This window comes from Orcinus orca, chromosome 7 (assembly GCF_937001465.1).
Source record: "Orcinus orca chromosome 7, mOrcOrc1.1, whole genome shotgun sequence".
NCBI lineage: Eukaryota > Metazoa > Chordata > Mammalia > Artiodactyla > Delphinidae > Orcinus > Orcinus orca.
This window is the reverse complement of record NC_064565.1, coordinates 95271195-95295528: the sequence shown is the minus strand read 5'-3', so window position 1 is coordinate 95295528 and position 24334 is coordinate 95271195. Positions and strand designations below refer to the sequence as shown.

General features: G+C 34.5%; 1 protein-coding gene across 1 annotated transcript in view; it reads left to right on the top strand.

The window, feature by feature from the left end:
• The window catches only part of ERBB4 (erb-b2 receptor tyrosine kinase 4), a 310925-nt gene that overhangs the window by 270863 nt on the left and 15728 nt on the right, over nt 1–24334 (top strand). Inside the window, exons 18-20 of the mRNA XM_049712234.1 lie at nt 1030–1176; nt 3249–3346; nt 4705–4875. Of these exons, the coding sequence (XP_049568191.1) occupies nt 1030–1176; nt 3249–3346; nt 4705–4875 (416 nt within the window). The remainder of the gene's footprint in view (nt 1–1029; nt 1177–3248; nt 3347–4704; nt 4876–24334) is intronic.

Sequence of the window (24334 nt, the reverse complement as noted above, 5' to 3'; positions counted from 1 at the left end):
TTATGTCAATGATAACTCTTATGAGCTAAAAATTACTTCAGTTTGAATAAATAATTCATTACAGATGGCAGTGGAGAAGAAAACATAGCCATAATTAGATTTTATATTAAAAGATACTTGTATATGCATCAATCAAAATTCACTTGCTAATACTATTGTGCCCACATAGCTATTTCTGAACTAACAACCTTTATCCTTAAGAAAACTATAACTTTTAAATTATATAATTATTAGATTATAAAGAAGAGATCTGTATTGTGTATGTTATTGCTCAGATCAGAGTCATTATTCTTGTCAAAGGTGGCTACTTACATGCTAGTATTTAGAGTATTTGCTTTTACTGAGGAAATCAGTGTTCTAGTGATTCAAGAAACCGTTCTTATTGTCTAAAGAATACACTATTATTGATTCACTTCAATTTTGGAAAGCTCACTTTACATGTATTTTATCTTACATATGGATCATTCTTCAGTCAGTCTCTCATATGTGTTAAAGAAATGAATCTGTTTTATTCCACTTGTTCTCCTTGTGTTAGTTAAAAAGAAAAGCACAATTATTTACTATAACATAAGTAATCGTTCTGGAACCCCAATTTGGCCTTTTGGGCTTTTAATAGTAAAGATGCTAATCTCAAAATTAGTCAATATCAGATTTTACCTAATCATATTTATTTGGTACTGAGTACACATGTGTATAGTAAATAAATTGTTTTATAGGCTCTAATGTGGTGAAACAAATTGGGTCAACAATCATTAGCATTACTTATAAGTAGAAATGGGGAACAGATTCTGTCCACTCTGAAATTGTCTCTGCTACCCATTAAAAATTTCAAGACAATGATAAGAAAATCAAATTTCCCACAAAGATTTTGTTATTGGGCTTCTCACATGGACATAGGAATCTGAAGAGCCTTTCTTTAGACTATTTCTAATTGCCCTCTAAGAAGCATTCTTTTGCCACAGGCATATTGCTGGTTTCTTCAAAGTATATTGTTAACATCCTTATGTAAGAATTTGATCTCCCTTTTAGGAGTCACTATATGGGAACTGATGACCTTTGGAGGAAAACCCTATGATGGAATTCCAACCAGAGAAATCCCCGATTTGTTAGAGAAAGGAGAACGTTTGCCCCAGCCTCCCATCTGCACTATTGATGTTTATATGGTCATGGTCAAATGTAAGATTGCAAAATTATGTTATCATCCTCATCATCATTCTTAGTAATTAATCAACCTGCACAATTTTTCTGTATATTGAAAAATATAAAAGTTTACAGATAATTGTGAAAAGGAGCATGTAAACCCGTGTTTGTTGTGATTCTTGTTAATATGAAGCAATATCATGCTTTCATGCTATGAAGTCAACATTGTATGATTCTTACACTTCTTATTTATTTCACTTTGATTCTTATCATTTCCATGACAATGAAACTGTTTCTCATAAAGAGATGTAATTAATCACAATAATGTTAATACTCTTTAAAGGAAAAAAGCAGACTAAATAAATGATCTGCACATAAAGAAAAAAGCTTGAAACTAATAGTTTAAAAAAATGAATTAAATGGAAATAGATTTACCAGTTTCAGTCAACAGAAAATTAGCAAGGCAAAATGGGAAGTGGAAAGACATGAATCTACATTGAACTACAAAGATTATGAATGTTTACTTTCTTTCAATTTGATCATTTGTTTACATCTAACTCTCTTACTTTTCTTTCTCCCTTCTATGCCCCAGACACATATGTGTTATAAATGTATTTTGGAAGCCTAGACTCTTAATTTAAATAGAATTAGGGAAGTCTCTGGAGTTTCTGACTTAATTTAAATGAGATTAGCATTCAGCAATCTTTCTTGTGTAATGAGAGGTTTTCCCCTTTTGATTTACACAGGGTTAGCAAAGAAACAAACTGGTGAAGGTGAATAAGCATCTTATTAATAAGAGACTTTGGACAGGTCTACTCAGATTTATACTCATGACATGTGTGATACATTCTGACAGTGAGGGAAGAAATAAAAAATGTGCTTTTCACTTCAGGTCAGCATGCCCTTTTCTCTAAGTGTAGTTCTGTTTACTCAATATTTAGTTGGAAAGAAACTGATACCTCACTGAGAATTTAACCTTTTCTGGTTCCAATAGAGTTCCAGAAACATTGATTTTCTCATTAACATCTTGGTATCAACAGCATTTTTTTTTTTAGTGGTTACACATAAAATATAGAGCATTTGAGCTTTGTTAGGAGAGAAAAAAATCAAATAATTTTAATGATACATAAAATGACACCCAAACACTTCCCATAACAAGAATAAAAAGTGAACTTGCAGAAAAGGGGAAACAAGTTTTATAGCTTTATTGGGTCAAACATTTTTCGGTAGTCAGCTATGGAAGAAAGTTTAAAAACATACATGTATTACATAATTTGATCCCATAACTAGCATGAGATGATTTATATACTTCATTTAGATACTCTGATGAATAATAAAAAATCAGGAAAACATCTTGCCTAATAGTGACTTTTACCTCACTTTTAGGAGTTTTAATATCTAAGAAAAGGGTCATTTGGCAATAAAATCAAGGAAAGCTTGGTGCCTTTATTCTTGTCATTTCATCAGTTAAACAGAGCCTGGGGAGTTAAGGCTCTTAATACATAACTTGGTAAATTGCTGATAGTATTTTATGCTGGAAAGACTAGTACTAAGATAAGCTCATGACTATTTCTGAACAAACATTACCAATCACTTTGCATTCATTTTTTTCCCACCAGGAAAAAAGTAGCATAAGAAAGTTGCTTTCAATTCCTTTTTTCACCTTTTTGCCAGTATACAGCATTGCAACCAAAGTTTTTATTCCATGTCACTCCTGATATAAAATGATAAATTATATTCCAATCACCTTTTCTATACCCATCAAAGAAAAATTTTTTTTTATTTTTAAATTCTCTTCACACCTATGGAAAAAAGATCTGAGATTCTGTAAATTCCCATGGTTAGCCTAGGTTATACTTTCTATGATGAAAAATTAATTTTAACTTCTATCAACAAAATAAAAAGCTTGTGTTGTTCTATAATATGTTACATTTAGTTATGAATGTCAGCAAACTGATTGAGATAGAATCTCACCTATTGGATTGTTTCTTTCATTAGCTTTCTTTGTTTGTCAGATCATTTTTATTTAAATGATATGTTTCAAACTTAGTCTTTATTTTCATAAAATTATGGATATAGTGACTCTTTTATTGCATGTGAATTTCTAGGTTGGATGATTGATGCTGACAGTAGACCTAAATTTAAGGAACTGGCTGCTGAATTTTCGAGGATGGCTCGAGACCCTCAAAGATACCTAGTTATTCAGGTTTGTACATTTGACTTAGATTTTTGAGAATATCCCAATGACAAACCCACTACAAAACAGTAGTAATATCTGGACTTTGGAACTATGGATGTCATCATTCACAAATTAATTAATTAGCTAAGCAAAATATCATGTGAAATGACTTTTACTTGATGTCAGAACCACTTCTAAGCATCTTCCCTTAGTACTCAAGTGCCTCTACTGTTGAACTGCCAGATAATTATCATTATTCATGTACATAAAAAGGCCTTTATCCTCAGACAAGCCTTGTAGTACTCTGCTAGTCATGTTCATTGTTATAATCGTCTCTTCTTGGAATAAAAGGAAGATGGATTTTTGTTTTAATCGTCTCCATGTTTGAAAGCAGTGAACTAAAAGTTTCAATAAATTGACATTTAATTTCCTAGAAAAATATTTTAAAATATGTTTTTTTTTCTTTTGGGAGGTAGGCAATATTCAAGTAATAACTCAGATTCAGATGAATTAATGTACAAAATAAAATAATAGACCAAAAGAACATTTTATATGTAACACTAGAAAAAATGGATTTAATAATTTAAAAGTTGTAATATATTTCTTTATGATTATTTTACCTAAACCATAAACAAGTGGACCTTGGATAACACTGAGTTAAGATTCCTCAATAAAACAAGGTAGTGTTTATCTTCATATCAATGGTCTGACATGAAGATAAAAGTCAGATTTTAGCAGATAATGATTTCTAGCTAATTTTTTCCCTAATTAATTTTAAAAAGTTTACAAAAATATCACAAAACAAATTTTAAAATTCTACTTAAGAAATAGATGAGGTAGGAGTGTAACTATTTTGGTGTTTCTCCCACCCCCTTTATGTTATTTGCCACCAGTGCTGTGATTTTGAATGTTATCACTTAAACAATATTATGCTATAGAGCAAACCATGGATTCAGTGTATCATGATAGCTCTACACTATCAAACCAACCAAGTATAATAAAGATTGATAAGTCAATTGCTCTTTCTTTATTATATACTCTTAAAGTCACAGCTCAAACGCCATCTTGACAATGAAACCCACCATTATTCTCAGATCTGAAATGGTTTATGCCTCTCTCAAAATAGCCATAACATTCTGCTTTATTTATCTCTAATGGCATTTATCACATTCTTCTTGTATTAAATGTTTTTATCTTACCGTGTCATATCTAAGTATGTTATAGGCTTCTATATGGCTGGTATTTGTGCTAAATAATTATTTTTGTTTAATGAGTGCATGAATTTGCAACCATTTTGATATTACATAAATTTGCTTCCAAGTTCACATATTTAAAATGAAGGAAAGAATCATTTCTGTGTGTATATCTGATGGGAAATTTTTTAGGGCGATGATCGTATGAAGCTTCCCAGTCCAAACGACAGCAAGTTCTTTCAGAATCTCTTGGATGAAGAGGATTTAGAAGATATGATGGATGCTGAGGAATATCTGGTCCCTCAGGCTTTCAACATCCCACCTCCCATCTATACTTCCAGAGCAAGAATCGACTCAAATAGGGTAAGAAGTAATTATATACCACCTCTCATATTATTTCTGAGAAACAAAGTCATGGAAATACATTGTAAGTACTAAAATTACCAAACAAATTATGTAGCTCAAATAAGTGTGATTCCTAAATTAAAAGCAAGTTATACCAACAAAAGATATGCCAAACTTGCCATATATAGTTAATTTTGGAAGGTAAGCATGGGCAATACAACATGCATTCTGAAATATCTTCAAGATTTCAAAAGGAGAAACTTTTCTTCATCTTAAGTCAATTAAAAAAAAAACCTTAATTTTTGAAAATCTACAACCAATTCAAACTAATAAATCTGTATGTGTTTGTATATAAATGAAAATTCTTCCCAAGATAGTCTCTCTACTTTTTTTCTCAATAAAATGATATGACTTATTAGTCAAGAGACAATACAAGTACCACTCTTTATTACTCATTTAGGAGACATTAAATATCTTCTGTCAAGTTGAAGTAGAAACAGAACAGTGTGCAATCCTTTGGACTAAATCAATCATATTGGGAGGGCTTCTGAATCATTTCTAAGATGCAGATTTAACTTTTGAAAGAAGCTTCTGAAAGGAGTTTCCATTTCATTTTAAATATTAAGCCCACTCTATATGAATACCATTCTTTCTCTGAAAACTGTCAATCCATGTATTCATTCACTTGTTTATTTTTGAAAATTCATTCATCATTCATTCAACATTTATTTATTTATTTATTTATTTACTTTTTGATAGAGTCAGCATTTATTAAGTGCCTAACATATTCCAGGCCTTTCCTTTTTTTTTTTAAATAGATCCTTATTGGAATATAATTGCTTCACAATACCGTGTTAGTATCTGTTGTACAGCAAAGTGAATCAGCCATATGCATACATATATCCACATATCCCCTCCCTCTTGAGCCTCCCTGCCACCCTCCCTATCAAACCTCTCTATGTCATCGCAAAGCACCAAGCTGATCTCCCTGTGCTATGGGGCTGCTTCCCCCTAGGTAACTATTTTATATTCGGTAGTGTGTATGTGTTGATACTACTCTCACTTTGCCCTAGCTTCGCCCTCCCCTACCACGTCCTCAAGTCCACACTCTATGTCTATGTCTTTATTCCTGCCCTGCAACTAGGTTCATCAGTACCACTTTTTTTTTTTTTAGATTCCATATATATGTGTTAGCATATGGTATTTGTTTTTCTCTTTCTGACTTACTTCACTCTGTATGACAGACTCTAGGTCCATTCATCTCACTACAAATAACTCAATTTCGTTTCTTTTTATGGCTGAGTAATATTCCATTGTATATATGTGCCACATCTTCTTTATCCATTCATCATCTGTCGATGGACATTTAGGTTGGTTCCATGTCCTGGCTAATGTAAATAGTGCTTCAGTGAACATTGGGGTGCATGTCTCTTTTTGAATTATGGTTTTCTCAGGCTATATGCCCAGTAGTGGGATTGCTGGGTCATATGGTAGTTCTATTTTTAGTTTTTTAAGTAACCTCCATACTGTTCTCCATAGTGGTTGTATCAATTTACATTCCCACCAACAGTGCAGGAGGGTTCCTTTTTCACCACACCTTTTCCAGCATTTATTGTTTCTAGATTTTTTGGTAATGGCCATTCTGACCAGTGTGAGGTGATACCTCATTGTAGTTTTGATTTGCATTTCTCTAATGACGAGTGATGTTGAGCATCTTTTCATGTGCCTCTTGGCCATGTATATGTCTTCTTTGGTGAAATGTCTATTTAGGTCTTCTGCCCATTTTTTAATTGAATTGATTGTTTTTTTAATATTGAGCTTCATGAGCTGTTTGTATATTTTGGAGATTAATCCTTTGTCCATTGTTTCATTTGTAACAATAAGTTGTTTCACTTATTCCCAGCCTCTTCAATAAGTGGTGCTGGGAAAACTGGACAGGTACATGTAAAAGAATGAAATTAGAGCACTACCTAACACCATACACAAAAATAACCTCCAAATGGATTAAAGACCTAAATGTAAGACCAGACACTATAAAACTCTTAGAGGAAAACATAGGAAAAACACTCTTTGACATAAACCCCAGCAAGATCTTTTTTGACCCACCTCCTAGAATAATGAAAATAAAAACAAAAGTAAACAAATGAGACCTAATTAAACTTAAAACCTTTTGCACAGCAAAGGAAACCATAAACATTCAACATGTATTGAGTACCTCTGCATGTAAGCCATTATTAGACATGAGATTCAAATATTTTGACATTACTACTTTCAAGACGTACCAAGTTTAACAAAAGACTCACGCGCAGATACAAAGACAGAGTGTAGCATGATAGTGTTATAATCAAGTATTCATTAGCCATTATGGAGCATAGAGAAGCCTGTAATCAAGTTCTTCAATTGAAAAGACATAAACGTGATGCTTAATTTTTTCTAGAAAGCAATTCTTTTCTCTTGGTCTCCTCCTCCCTCTAAGAACATTGTCGTAGCTCATGGAACAAAGAGCATCCTCTTTGTCTTGACCATCGGCATAAGAAAACTTTCAATTTGCTGCTCATTCTCTAAAACAAAGTAATTTGCTTTGTTTCAAACTGACAGCAATGTTAAACCTAGTGTTTACTATGTGTCAACACATATATATTGTCTCTTAATACTTACAACAATCCCATGAGGTTCTATTATCATTATTTCCATTTTACAAATGAAGAAACTTGTCACAAAGTTAAGTGACTTGAATGGCCAAAGGTGACTCACACGGCCAATGGAAGAGCCGGATCAGTCTGCCTGTACTACACATACTATTGCTTCACAGTGATTAGAACATGTTATTTTCAATATGGTTGTTTTTCTTGGCATCAACCTCAACCTCTGAGATACATGATGTTTGGGAAACTCCCTAGGTTTTTTCTTGTAAAATGCATCTCCCAACCTGCCCTATACTTCTTGCCCACCTTCCCCCATTTAGAAGGTCTGGTATAGAAAGAGGCAAAGATAGAGACCTCAAGTAATTTCTCATTCATATGAAAAATTTGTCTTGTAGCTCAGTGGAGAGGAGATAGGGAGATAGAACTAAAAATTTAAAAAATTATATCAACTGATATTGAACATCAATGTTTTTTTTTTTTTTTTTTTTTTTGTGGTACGCGGGCCTCTCACTGTTGTGGCCTCTCCCGTTGCGGAGCACAGGCTCCGGACACGCAGGCTCAGCGGCCATGGCTCACGGGCCCAGCCGCTCCACGACATGTGGGATCTTCCTGGACCGGGGCACAAACCCATGTCCCCTGCATCAGCAGGCGGACTCTCAACCACTGCGCCACCAGGGAAGCCCCAGTGTTTTGTTTATGGCAAGGCAAAACACCTTTAAGGTGTGTAAAAGAGGCACCGTTTTCTTCTCTGTACACTTAGCAAAATGGTCAAATCATGACTTTGATATTTATAATTTTATGTGACAAATTCATTACCTTTATTAAAACAGGGAAATTTCAAGAAAATAGTTTCCTTCCTTAACATGAAATGTTATAAAGGCCAAGGGCTTGAATCTTTTCCTTTTCATAAGAATTCTCAAATTCTAACTTTTCTGTTCATCTTAATTTATGCTCAGTGCAAGGAATTCATAGTAAAAGTTTGAGTTAACTGAAGGGAATTAGTAAGAAAGTAGAAACCACATGAGGAATTATTTGGCCTTTAGTCTGATTTCTTATTCCAGTTATTATTTAAACAATGTTATCTGTATATTTCCTTTTACTTTTTCAGGTCTTTGTTAAAGGAATTTTTCTTAAATATCATTTTATTTTCAGGCATTAAACAGCCTTATTATTCATCTATATTTTTCTATTTTTTCTGTCTGGCTTTATGTAACTTGTATGGTAATTTCTAATATGTGCAAATGCTGTTTTCCCCCCTTCTTTCCTATAAAGCTAATTTGTATTATTTTATAGTTAGAAAATGTTACTTCAGTTTTAGGTTCTGTGACCAACTTATGTGGTAAGGGAACGTTTTAAAGTGAATTTTAATCAAAGGAGTTTATGTTTGTTGGACTTTGAAACCAAAAAGTAATTCAGTTTTTATATATAGACTCCCCTGCTCACTAGCTGAAAGTCTTAAAGTTCTGAATATCTTTACAACTTTGCTTCTTCATTTGTAAAATAAACACAATAGTATATATATGATTGTTAGGCAATTAACTTAAAAAATTGCAGAGTATCTGAAATGCTAGGCAAATCAATACTTATTCCGTTCTTTTAGAATCACGCTTAAAGTGATTCTAAATAACCTTAAAGCAGTGAGTCAACTAAAAATACAATGTGGACTTTTATCCAGCAAGTTGCCAGATACAAAAGCAAGTAATGCTAGAAAACATTCATCTAATTTATATCTATTGTTGTTATTATTGTTAGATATCCTTTTAATATTATCTCAAAAACTTTACCAAAATAATATACCAAAAGCACTTACTGTAACATGATGTAGGATAGGAAAATGTGAGAAGCTATCTAAACTTCTGCAAACTTCAGTTCTCTGTATCTGTAAAATGCGGACGAAAAAATTCCTCACAGAATATTGTGATGGTTGACTTTCTAATATATCGAAGCATGTTGTCCATTGATGGATGTACAGTGGGTGTTTGATCGTGTTGAAATAAATAAGACCATCTATTTATTCAGAGCTATTTATTCAGGGCTATTTATTCAGAGCTTACTATAACAAGGGAGTCAACCACTGTCACTTGTGTTTTGGGAGAGACTCAAGGGCAGACGGAGGAATGGGAAACATTTACAGTGGAGAAAAAGGAAGGCTTCAGGAATGGCCTGATTGGAGGCTATTGGCATAGGGAATCTAAAAGAGGGCTAACTAGAAGCAGAGCATCCTATGGGTTAGGTGTACATATTTGGCTTTCTCTGGTTGGCTCTAAGTTGAAAGTGGTGACAAAAATTAGGGAAGCTGCTAGTTATTAATCAAATCCTGGTCATTTAGGGCCAATTGTTAACAGAAGTTATTGTTTAGCTTCCTGGATTGCTACTAAAGGTAACAATCAGGCTTCCTGCAAGTCTGATTTATAAGTCAACTGCATTCCTGGGCTGTTTATTTTAGCTATGGTTTTCTGGGCAGGTTGCTGTTAAGTGTGAATTAGGTTACTGATTTCATATATGATCCAGCCATTGTCTGTTTGTATATTCAGTCTATCAAGAGGTTTTAGGTTCCCTGCTGCCTTTCTTTTCTCTTGACATATTTATTTAAATGCATACTGCCTTACATTTTCAACTAAGTGTTCAGTACGATTTTGGAATTTCTGCACAGATTATTTTTCTGTTAATATGGATACGTTTTGTCTCTTTCTTTTGAGTTACCCAGATTTATGTTTGTTTAGTATAATGAGCTGTATATTGAACGCAACAGCAATGAATAAGAATGGCTAATACATTGATGCAGCTAAAGATATTTTAGCTTTAATGATATTAGAAAGTTGAATTTAATGTAAAAGCTTCAGTGCATTTTTATAGAGGAGGACATGATTCAATTGTTGCAGGATCATTCAGTCATTTGTGGTGAGTAGTTTTAAAGATTAAGTGTCCTACCTCTTTCAGAAAACATCAACAAATACATGAAGTATCCAGGCCAGGGGAAGACAGAGGAACTGTCTTCCTCTGTAGCTGCTCCACATTGGTAGAGCAGGTGATCCACAATGGATCTATCATTACAATTTAAAGTTTTCTCCACTTCTTTCCAATCTGCTAAGAAATAACTCTATTTACAGATTTGCATTTTTCCTCCTCTTTGTCCTTTCTCTTCTAGGATGGGTATATAAATGAACTGAAAAACTGGACAAAGTATAGGCAGGAAAAGTGAAAGGTGAAGAAAGAAAAAGGGGTTTGGTATTTCACAAATTTGATCAGCTTCTAAATAATTGAATATAGGCTGAATGTTTGACTGCTCAGAAAATATAATTCTATAAACTTTATTTTATACCTCTATCACTTTGCCATCAGTTAAGATTTCATAACTTTGATAAAGATATTTTAACAAGGGTTTTAACATATATTGTAATGATCTTTGAGATTTTTACTAATCTATAGGAAAGAGAGAAAGGGAGAAAGAAAGAAAAGAAAGAAAGAAAGAAAGAAAGAAAGAAAGAAAGAAAGAAAGGAAGGAAGGAAGGAAGGAAGGAAGGAAGGAAGGAAGGAAGGAAGGAAGGAAGGGAGAAAGGGAGGAAGGAAGGAAGGAAGGAAGGGAGGAAGGAAGGAAGGAAAGGAGGAAGGGAGGAAGGAAGGAAGGAAGGAAGGAAGGAAGGAAGGAAAGAAGGGAGGAAGGGAGGAAGGAAGAAAGGGAGGAAGGAAGGAAGGAAAGAAGGAAGGAAGGAAGGAAAGAAGGAAGGAAGGAAGATGGAAAGAGAAATATAAGACACTTTGGGCCTCCCCTGTAGGATTTATGATCTTGTGCTATGTATGCTTCCTAATGATGCATAAACTAGTAGAAATTCAAGCAAAATGAGAATGCAGAAACAATGATGTCACTCTCAATAATGACATTTGAAGCTATGAAAGTTTCAATTGGGTTTGTCTTTACAATTTAGTAAATCAAAACCTTGATTTATTTTATGAAATTTAAAAAAATAGTAATAGTAATATCAGCTGAAACTTGAGTTCTTACTATAACCTAAGTACTATACTAAGTGTTTTAAATTAACTATTTCACTTTAATTTCACAAAGCTCTATGAGGTAGGTAATAATATATGTCCCATTTTAAGAGTTAAGGAAATTAATATGTGGAGAGGTTAGATAATTATAAATGATAAGAGGCAGAGCTATTAATTAATAAAGTCTAGCTTTCAGTAGTCCCACATGGGAGCCATATTCCTAAAATAACAGAGAGGCTGCGGGAAGTTCCTTATTTCAAGTTGCTATTAAACTTCTTACAACTTATGGAACTAACACTTTTCATTTCCTTAATGATAATTGGATAAAAGAAACTAAGTTGGATGTCAGGAATCTCACGTTTTAGAACTAACTCTTTGACACTTCAGCCTTGGTCATATTACTTAATCAGATTCAGTTTCTTTACTTCAATGTTGAGAAGATTGAACTAGATCACTTAAGAGCTCCTTGTAATTTTAACTATCTTTTCATAGGATGACTTTTCAAAATAATCATTTATTTTATGCATTCATATTCGATTTTCTTCTAGAAAATATTTAATTGAAAAATGCCCCAAAACATTTTGGGTTACCTCTATACACAACTTTTCTTTCCTTTTGTGATTGATTATAGAAGAGAAAAACCTAAGGACACATGTTATGGAAGCATCTCATAGCTAAATGATGTAGTGGGAAGATTTTGTGATGATATAACAAGGTTACTCAGGTTGCAATTTACCAAGGATCAATATCAATTCTAACAACAGCTGCTACTTGATGATAAATGATTGTAGTCTCAGGTTATTGGTTTTACATTTCTTCCAAAATATGTCAAGGATTCCTGAACAGTATCCTTGATATGATACTTGGGTATTGTTTTTTTAAATTTTATCGATCAAGACAGGAGAAGGAGCTCTTCTTACTAAGACACTCCATATCACTAGGTAGTTTTTGCCCCAAAGTGTTACCTATCTAAGTAGTAATCTTTTAACTTGTTAGTTTATTATGGTGAAAGAGTAAATGAATTAATACATTGAATGTTTATCTTGGGCCAGGCACTGTGTTGGGCAATGAGGGTACAGAGCTGAAAGACAAATCTTCTTCCCTCAAAGACTTCACATTCCGTTTGAGGAGATAATATTCTGAGAGCAATATGTCAGGTATTGTAGGAAAAAGACCAAATCAGTTAAAGAGGCTATAGAGTGTCATTTGTGACTCTATCATTATTGGATTTAGCTTGGAATAGAAGTAGAATTTTGGTAGAGTGGGACTGAAATGGATCAAAAGGAAAGCAAAAATCAAAACCAAACAAAAACCCCAGCATGAACAAAGACAAGGAGATGTGTTTTTAACTATACTTTTAAAAAATCCTTGTTTTTATAATATTTCTATACTACACATGTTTGAGAACTCTTTTATGTTATGAAGAGATATGATGGATCCTCTCCCAATTTTCCTATTTTTTGTCAGTGTTATGAAGGCTTGAAATATGGTTTTAAAATCTTTTGCTTTTCATTAAAATCATCCAATTAAAAGCAAAATCCTTTTTGGTCTTCCTATAAAACAGCTCTCAAATTCCTGTCTTCTGTTTCTCCTGCCATGACTCTAATTCAGGGCCTCATCACTTCACAGGAATTACTACAAAATCATTCTAACTGACAGCTACATTTTTTAAAATTTCTTCAGACAGGCTCAATTTCTACATATAAGGTTTACCAAATAAAAGACAATACTAAATATTTCAAGCACCTGATCACTTATTAGCACTAACTCCTTTATTTTGTCCTCATCTATTGAGAGTACTCCTTTCATTTTCATCAATGGGATAAACTTGAATGATATATATTATATTAGATTTTGCTTTATATGATATATAGTCTTATTGTCACTAACAGTTGAAGGGATTTTGAACATTTATCCTAGGAAATGCCTTGGCCATTCCAGTTGACCAGTCACTGCAATTTATTTTCCACTGCTGTCAACTCACACACATAAAATTGCCTAGAGCTGCAAGCTTTATCCCTACTTTGATCTCTTTCAAAATACAGATCATGTTGGTGCTTTCTGTTTTAGTTTGGAGGCATGGGTGGGTAGTTTATATATTTTAACAAAGAACTATTGCTCCTTATGCATGGTAGATTTGTTTATTTTCTTTTTTCCCCTAAATAAGAACATAACATCAGATTGCATTTGTTTAGTCTCCCAAGATCTTGGACATTATTGGGATATCAAAAATAACTCTGATCTCTCTGATTTGCCACTAATTTGGGGGTATCCCTCATTCTCTCAAATGATTAATTTATCAGCAAAATGTCTATGCCTTTTTGTGCAGTGTCTTCTCCACCAGTGACTTTCTTAAAGTCTGGTTATATTGTTTTAGTTATACTACTCTTTGTAAGCTTTACTTTTCTTTAACAAAGTACTTTTTTCCATTGTTATTATTCTTTTATTTCTCCCTGACTCCTCAGGGATTTAGATAGAGTTCAGGACATGACATCATGTTAGACATAATGATAAATCTTTTATAGTAACCCTATGTTTAGGAATTACACACAAAATTAAATTATTTTTCAATTTCTTAAGAAAGATATCATTTTTGGACTTCTTTCTCAAATTGTATCTCCAGGTTTCATAGAAATCACTTCTAGCAGATTTGGACTTGGGGTAGCACCTCCTTGCTATAGTACATTGTGATTTCCTCTACAGTTGTTTATTCTTTAGAAAATCTGTTCTTTCTGTTGGAAAATGAAAGATTAAAACTAAATACCAATGCCTATAAATGCATGCTTGCAGATACAATAGAGGTGGTATGTTTCCTAGAGCATGGTGAATCAGAGTGATCCGCTGACCCTGGCTGAAGTGGCGACAAGATATTTACAACTTCCCATCTTCAAAGCTAAGGAAGGAGAGGAGGTTGGCAGTAAATACAAAATAATAATAATATGTTATTTCCTGTACATAAAATTCCATGCTTCCATTTACACACAGACACCTGACTCTTCTTACCATACCAACAACATAATCTTCTTCCCTCTTATTTTCCATTTTCTTTTCCTTCCTTTCCCTTGGTATTTATGTCCTTCTCTAGTCACTCATTTCAACTAGATTTTCCCCAGATACAAATATAACCAGTGTGGTTTGCCCTTGATCCAAGTATATAGATCAACTCTTAGTAATTTGCACCACTGAGCCGCCCCATTGTAGTATGAGGTGACATGTAAGTAGTTATATATTCATAGAGTGCCAGAGCTGGGGTCTTAAAGACCTTCTAGTACAAACACTCTCATCTTACAGTTTGTAAACGGATACTAGGAAAGGTAAAAGCCAGAGCTCCGTGTCCTTTACTTTGAAGGGAGAGGTGGGAGGCCATGCTCTGATCTCTCACATCTAACATTTAACCCTCTATTGGTTCTATCTGCTTTTTTACTGGTCCAAACGCTGGACGTCTTGATTTTTGACTTCAAGTCTAAAGAGATTTAGCATCAATTGGTTTAAAAGGCTCCTGCTGGGAGTGCAATGAGAGGTCTGCTGCTGTTTTGCCTCCTCTGTTTATTCTCCTGTGAGACTCCCTGTAATCAAGAGTTAATGGTTTAGGAGGATCAAATGGAACTGATAGAGCCAAAATCGAAACGAAAAACAGGGAGAACAACGTCCGTGTTGGGACTCAGTAATTACATGCTTGAAGATAAAAGGATCCTTACAAGTTTTACAAATGTTTCAAAGTTTTCAAACACAAACTTAAATATAACTACCACTTATTGATCACATATTTGTGTGTTAGGTTCTGCTCTGAGCTTTTGCATTTATTACCCTTAATCTTCACAACAAGGGTAAGCTGAATTTACTGTTTACATTTTACAGAGGCAGAAACAAACATAGAGAGGCAAAGCCTTTTTGCTGAGACTTCCAGCTTGTATGGTAAAAAGGGAGATTTGAACACAGACCTGTCTCGTCTACAGTCTAAACTTTTAACACCCACCCTTCATTTGGTAAAAGAACATGGAAAATCAATATATCATCTCTGAAAAATAATAAACAACATATAAATAAAAGCCTATAAAGCCATTAAGAACAATGCTATTGAAGTTATTTATTGACACGGAAAGATGCCAATAATATATAGTTTTAATGAAAATGCTTCAAGGTAGTATATACAATATGATCTAACATCAAATATTATGCATCTAAATACTAACAGTGATTATTTATGACTGCATGGCTTTTATTTCCTACTTTCTGTTAATATGTATTCTATGATTTTTCTAAAATATGAATGTAGTACTTGTAAAAAATAAATTGTTAAAAGAAACAATTAAATTTTGTAAATTGACCATTCCAAAAAAAAGCCTAATAATTACTCAAACTATTAAAACACAGTTAGTACAGATTTCTTATTTCTTTAATTTTTAAAAAAAATATTTGGGACAATACTTATGAAACCTTTTTTTACTTTAGCCTACTATTTTGAAAAGTACCCTCACCCCTTCTTACCCTCTGAGGATTCAAAGTCCACTACAAGCAATACATTATAAAAACAGAGTCACTTTCATTCCTGGAATATTCACAAAAATAAGAGAGAGCAGAATAATGCTTTAAAGTTTACAAAGAACTTTGACATAGGAGGCATTTTATTTTCACAGCAGAATCCCAAGGACACAGTAATTGAAATCCCTGACTTGGTAACTTGGTTGAGAACTTGGTAACTCAAGAACCAAACCAGTATCAGGCCCTCTGACTCCAAAATGAGTGACTCATCTATTAAATAATGATTCATCTGAAAGAGCTTGTTGACATCATTGTTTGCTGCTTCTTCATGGGTACTAGAATTGGACGCTGCCAAATAGGCCGTGCAACACAGAGACAACAGGGACCACAGAAATATGGCTTGTTTAAGGAGAGTCTAGTGTTAAAGAACATTTCAGTGATCTTTATGAAGTTATTTTACACTTGAGCAATTGTCAGCTAGCTTAAGAAGCCTTTTTAAACAATCAAAAGAGGCTTCTTCCCTTCTTTGTTCAAAAGTGCTAAAGAAGAAAATCAGAGCCAGGGAAGGAAACAAAGAGGAGGGAGGGGCCACTTAGAGACTTAGATCTGGAATGTTAATGAATGTTTTATCTAAATCATTTAGATGGTTATTTTTTAGTATTATTGCCACAAGATTCCCAGCTCTGCTGTACATTATGGGAAACATCTCATCAAGAAGCCTATTCTTTACTGTATTAGACCTGGAGAGCACAACTGTGAGTTTCTTTACCCTTTACACAATAGAATTGGGAGATTATCATCAACTTTCTATTCATATTTTGTGAAGGTTATTTAACTTATGTATGTCTGTATTTATTTATTTATTTTGACAAATCCATCTTTGTCTGCCAAAGCTCCCTGTTCAGGCCAGCTTGCTCTGATGATTACTCCTGCAAAGGCTTAAGAGAGAGATGTTCTATTTCCTTCTCAATAAGGATTGATGGCATTTGGGGAGGTTCAGAATATCCTTTGATTGCTCCGTGAAACGGATTGGAGAAGATGGTCGTGGGTAGCGGGGAGTGGGCTCGCTCATCAGCTTTCCTTTGTGCACTTTCTGCCATTGACACACCCTCATCACAAGCATCTTGTGTTTCGGTCCCTTTTGCCATTCACCTGCCCAGATGAAAAGTTCCATTTTTCCCTTTGGAATTCTGACACATCGGAGTGTTCTCAAGAGAGGGTAATGTGTGCTCTGTAGTTTTCACTCAGACACTGTAAATGAATGACTATGGACCAGCCTCTCATTACAATTGAGGAAAGGCTGAATTGAGAGAGGAGTAGACCACTGTGGAAAAAATTGCAAATACTGTGACGGTATCTCTTGCTGTAAAATATTTTCTGTGTTGTGATGAAAGAAGTACTGTAAATCAGAGAGGGGAAGAAATTAGAAGTTTAATTCACAAGCAATTTCATTTGCTTTGTCCAACGAGAATTATAGACATAGTTTAGTAACATCCATACTTTTGTTGTTGTTGTATCAATACTTCATTTTTTTTAACATCTTTATTGGGGTACAATTGTTTTACAATGGTGTGTTAATTTCTGCTGTATAACAAAGTGAATCAGCTATACATATACGTATATCCCCATATCTCCTCCCTCTTGGGTCTCCCTCCCTCCCACCCTCCCTATCCAACCCCTCTAGGTGGTCACAGAGCACGGAGCTGATCTCCCTGTGCTATGTGGCTGCTTCCCACTAGCTATGTTACATTCGGTAGTGTATATATGTCCATGCCACTCTCTCACTTTGTCCCAGCTTACCCTTCCCCCTCCCTGTGTCCTCAAGTCCCTTCTCTACATCTCCATCTTTATTCCTGTCCTGCCCCTATGTTCTTCAGAACCTTTTTTTTTTTTTTAGATTCCACATATATGTGCTAGCATATGGTATTTGTTTTTCTCTTTCTGACTTACTTCACTCTGTATGACAGACTCTAGGTCCATCCAACTCACCACAAATAACTCAATTTCATTTCTTTTTATGGCTGAATAATATTCCATTGTATATATGTGCCACATCTTCTTTACCCATTCATCTGTCGATGGACACTTAGATTGCTTCCATGCCCTGGCTATTGTAAATAGAGCTGCAATGAACATTGTGGTATGTGACTCTTTTTGAATTTTGATTTTGTCAGGGTATATGCCCAGTAGTAGGATTCCTGGGTTGTAGTAACATCCATACTTAATTGTTTTCCCTCTCTGGAAGACAATAATAATATTTAAAATTCTTTGCATATTGGAGACATTGAAATGTACGTTATTCAGATTCATTTGGAGTTTGGTATAATTTCTTCTTATTTAGAGCCAGGTACTGTAGTTCTGTGTTACAGAGACCAAGCTATTGGTTACTCCTGAGTTTAAATGACTAAACTCATTCTTTTACTCCTAATGATCACATATATTTTTAAGAATATGAGATGACTCACAGAATACATAATAATAAGTGACAACTGTTATCACTTATTATGTGCCAGGTAACATATTAACTGTATAATATTTATTAGTTTATTTAATCTCATGAAAACCGTATGAGATATTTACTATTATTATCATATTTTGTACATGGTGAAATTGAGCCATGGATATTAAATGACAGAACAGGTAACCTGGCTCTGTATTGCTAGAGGCCATACTCTTCACCACAATGATGCATTGCTTCTCATTCTGCTGCTGACCACTTTTTTTTGTTTGTTTTTGCTGTTTTATCATTGCCATAAGTTCAGTACTCAGTTCTTTAAAAATGAGATGAATAGGGCTTCCCTGGTGGCTCAGTGGTTGTGAGTCCGCCTGCCAATGCAGGGGACACGGGTTCGTGCCCCGGTCCGGGAAGATCCCACATGCCGCGGAGCGGCTGGGCCCGTGAGCCATGGCCGCTGAACCTGCGCGTCCGGAGCCTGTGCTTCGCAATGGGAGAGGCCACAACAGTGAGAGGCCCGCGTAACGCAAAAAAAAAAAAAAAAAAAAAAGAGAGATGAATACAATAGTAAATAATTTTAACTTTTTAATTTATCATTAAATTCCTCATAACTGTTAATTTCGATCTTTAAGGAACTATCTGAATAGTCTTACTAGTAGCTGCTTATTCACTAATTCAGACTCAAAAATTTTCACTTACCTCACTCAAATAGCTGATTATTTCAGGCACGTATCGAAGAGCATCTATTTATTCAATCATTTATTCATTGATCAAACACTTATTAAGGTGTCTACTATGTATCTAATCCCATGGTTGCCCATTAGAGGCACATCCAGTCCTGCCCTCAAGAAATTTGCAGATAAGTAGCTAGGCAATAAAATGCAATGAGAAAAGTGTTACAATAGGGGCAAACAGAATGCATCTGGGGTCATCTGAACAAGTTGGTTTTTTTAAGAGGGAAGTAACAAGCCCAGCTTTGCTTCTAGTGAGAAAATTATGACTGCTTTTTAAAATCTGAACTAAAACAAAGACTGATTCTCTCCTGAGTCAAAGGAGACTGCATGAGAAGTTTGACGTAAGTGATGGTTCAAACATGTCTTACATTACTATGTGCTTCTCTTAATGTGCCAGCTTTCCCTGAAAACATCAGCAATAGTAAAGTAGTGTTTGAACTCTCCTACCCTGTTTGGTGGAGAAAGAATTCCTATGTCTGTGTTCCTAGTTTCAAATAGCACTTTAGTGAAAACTTCCTTTGGGGCTTCTGGTATTTAGAAACTCAAGTTGGATGGGGTGGACCCCAGAAATTTAATATAATAACAAACAACCCTTTATTTATTGTGCTTCCTTCCTCCCTTCTGGAGGCGGATGATGTAGCATTTTTAAAAATTTTATTTGTGGGCTGCTAAATATTTTATGAATGTTCACCTGACCATATGCTTAGGATGAGCTTGCTACTTGTTTTTGCTCTTCTCTTGACCAGAATTTCCAAGCAGGAAAATATGAAGGCATTTCAAAACAAATAATTCACAACCTGGGGTTACATCAAGCTCTCTTGGAAATATCTTCTCCTCCTGCATAATTGACATTCAGTATGCTTCTGTATGGCAACAGACTGGATTAAAATCCTAAAGGTGCTGTCAGTGTGCTGATTTTATTTCTAATTGCTCTCACCTGAGCTTTTGGTTACCTATCTTTCAATAAGAATTTAAGAGATCAGTCATAAGAATGATCCAAACATCCTCTTCTCATGCATTGTTTTTGGCAAAATCTGAGCTACTAGGTATATTTTTAATATTTAGATAAGTAAATTTGGTAGAAAGAAGAGAGATACTAATACAACTAGTTGGTTATGTATTTAAGGAGCTTGCATCCTAAAAGATAACACATATGAAATAGATACAGTTTGTAAAACTCTTGGATATATACTTACAAATAAAAAGAGTAAAGGTTCCTATGAGAGCCTGGGATGTTTAAGACTTATGGCATGAAAGACAACCAACCACAGTCTACTTTTTGATTATGTTCATAAGATCAAGTATTAATATTTTATTTTGTCAGAACATAGCTGCACCTTGGCTTAATATCTTCTTTAGAAATGATAAATAATAATTGTGCTAGTACATAATAAAGGACAAAGTGGCCTGGGAAATAAACTAGGGGCTTTTCTTGTCTGTCTAGTACTTTTTTTGTTGTTTGTTTGGTAGACCTTGGGAAAAAGCCTGGGGTATACAATATGTGGAAAAATCTAATCTATTTTATTTTTCCCAACTCCAAGTCATTTATCAAATTATTTCAGATTGCAAAGCTAAGCACTTTTCTGTAACTTAGCTACTTTCTTTCCAAGACATGTCTTTCTTAAGAGTGTTTAGCATACATTTAAAATCTATAAAATGCTTCAAATCTTAACTTATTAAAGAGGTAACACATAGGAATTCTCTCTCCACCAAACAGGGTAGGAGAGTTCAAACATTTCTTATATTACTATGTGCTTCTCTTAATGTGCCAGCTTTCCCTGAAAACATCAGTGATAGCAGGGAAGAAAAAATTTAATCTAAGTGCACATTCCGGACTGAGGACTTCTTGGCCTGTTGACAATGCCTCAGCATGAATTCTGAGACATTTATTATGAGGAGTCTGTCTGGATGTGTAGAAATGGTTCAAGAAAATCAAGGCCAACCCATGTTCTCTAGAGATGGGAATTTCTAATGTTTGACTTCCCTTGACTCTAGCACCCTCATCATCTAAAGAAAACAAAAGTAATGAAGATTTTATTTCAATTCATCATAATCTCTACTGTTAGGTCATTCAGTTAATTCATTCTAGCAGCTTAAGGAATTTATTATTGAACATTTAATATGCACCTTTCTGTGTCTAAGTGCTGAAAGATCTCTGAAGGGTCTTGCTTTGAGTTACTCCTGTACTAAGAAAAGCATATCATTATTTTTTATTTTCAAAGAAATGTTCTACGATTACTTTAAATGATGTACTAATCTCTCTCTCTCTCTCTCTCTCTCTCTCTCTATATATATATATATATATATATTCAACTGAAACTTGTAAATTATTTTTTATTTGTATCAGTAACACCAATTCCTTTTGACAGTTGTTTCAAATGACATGTGATACTAAATTTGCGAAATGAACTCTGTCATCACACAGATAAAAAATAGGTAGCTGTTTGCATACTTTTATTCTAGTATACAAGAAACATATGCTTGCTTGGTTTGCAGCGTTTCGTATGGTGTTGTATGAGTGTTACTTGGACAAGTCAGCATTCAGCTGTATTTTCTTTTTGATTACTAGAAAAAAATATCATGTTGCACATTTATATAACACATTTTTTTCAAAGATATTTACCATGAACATGAACTTATAAAACTCATAAAGCAGGCAGACAGACATTATTATTTCCATTTTACAAATGTGGACACTAAGCTTTGAGGAAAATTTATCTACAGCGGCAGAGCTGTTGGGTGGCAGTTCTCTTCCCTAATCAAGTGCTCTTCTCATGTAACTTCTTCCTTTCCTAGACATTTAGAATTTAATCTGTTTATAACTTTGATCTTCTATACTATTTAGCCATTATTATTCTAAAAAGCCTTTCTGAAACATTTAAAATGACTCTTCCCTATAGGTGTCTGTGATATGCACAGAAATATAGGTGGGTGGTATGTACCACTTAAAATGGATACTTGTAGTGATTTGTGTTTGATCTTATGGGTCAAAACTACATTCTCCATCCGCCTACAGGCAATTTATCCTCAGGGTTTGTCTTTCCTGTTGTTCTTACTTAACAATTTATATTCTTCAGGATAAAGCAGAAGGCTGAGCTTCCTAGACCTACAAAGCATTAGGAAATACATAGATGTCTCAACATAGATGTCTCAAGTGAGTGTTGTCATACTAGTGATAGAATGCTGAAGCTTTATAACTAGATGTGAAATATCCATTTCATCTGTAACCATTCATTATTTGTAAAAATACCTCTTTTTTGTCATTAGAATTAAGATTTTGAACAATGCCTCCAGAAATAGTACCTAATTGACAGGAAGAATGAGTGTACTAGATAAGATATAATATTCAGATAATTGTATTGGGATTCAATTTCAATTTAGGACTCACCCTGAGTATCTGCAGAATAAGATGTGTGTAATATATAATTTAAGGAATGCTAAAATCCTTTATTCTGTAAAACATATCCCACTTCCTGGCTGAAGGCCCTGAGATTCTCATTAATAAAGCCAAACTTTGGGTTTAAATATCTTCTCCATCTAACCATGCTTTGATTCAATATACTTTTACTAAACATTCACCATGTCCATGTCCCTGCCTGTGCTAGGTATCAAGGATATAATGGTAAATTTAAGTAAGTCCTCTTCCAAATAGGCTCACAGTCTAAGAAAGAAGACGTACCAATGAAGTAAATAAACAATTATAATACGGTTGCTAAATTATTCACATGGGGCACAGAATAGGTTCTGGATGATATTTTTGAATCAAAAACTAAATGTAATCAGGGCAATGATAACATTCCATGGAATTAATACGTAATCAAGGCAAAAAAGCTAGAAAGAGCATTGAGGAAACAGCTGGAGCCTGGGCAGAGACTGGAGGTGACAAAGGTAATGGACCATGGGAGGAACTGCCAACACTTTGTTTGACTGGAGGCATAGGAGGAGAGAGCAGAGAGGTGAAGCTGGAGAAATTGGCAGGAACCATAGCTACCAAAAGCTTTCAGTGCCACAAGAAATTGAGACTTGTTTTAACTTGAGGCAAGAAGGGGTCTTGTAGGTTTTTAAGCAGGGGGATGAAATGTGAATATTAGATTAGAGTAAAAGGAAAGACAAAGATCAAGGAGATCAACTAGAAAACTATTACAGTAGTCTAGTCAAGAAATTAGGTCATCATTAAGTTCATCACGTGTGCTGTGCCTGTTTTCCCTAGAGAGTCCTGGTATACGTCTATTATCCTGGCTTAATTATTAATAGCACTTTCTTTTACCCTCAAAATCTCCATTTAGAATGATAAATTATATGGCACCTTAAAACCACAACTAAAATAGTATCAATGAGGATGGAGAAAATGGTTGGATTCTTGAGGTATTAAGATGTTTAAATGGGTAGACTTTGGATGCTTATGAAGAGTGAGATAGAGGTGAAGTCAAAGATGACACTGAGATATTTAACTTACACAAGTAGATAACTTGTTGATACCATTCACCAAACAAAAAATATAAGAGAATTCCATTTAGTGTCAGGAGAGGAGATGTTCATTTCAATTTTGAAAATGTGACTTTTGAAAAACCATGGAACATTCCAGTAGAGGTGTCAGGTCAGCAGTTAATTATGTGAGTACACATTGGTACTCAATAGTTCAGTGTTACTTGAGGTGGGGCTATTATGATCTACTACCACCAATTTGAGAAAATCTCCCTAAATTAATCAGACTACATGGATGCCCTCTGGCCTAACTACAGCCCAGTCCCCGAGAAGAGGATAAGGCTGTAGATAAGAGAGGAGGTTTGGGCGCGTAAGTTACTGACTCAGAATGTTACATCTTCTGTGGGAGGATGTTATGGTCCCATTTCCTACAGAACCAGGACAAGAATCAGTGGGCTCTGGAGTCTGTCAGGGAGGAGTAAAAAATCATGGGCTTGAAATTGAAAAGGAAATGTAGAAATCAGACTTCATTGCTCTAGAGTTTCACCTGGCTTGCCCCTGACTAAGCTATGCAGACATAATCTAAGGATACCAAGCAGATTGATTTTTGTTTCATAGTAAACCATAAAAATATTTTTCTAATTGGGCCCATTGATTTTTGCTTGTTAGTAACTAGCTGCGTGACCTTGAGGAAAGTCGCTTTCCATCTCTATTACCATAGCTGATAATAGGGAGAAAGCAATTGG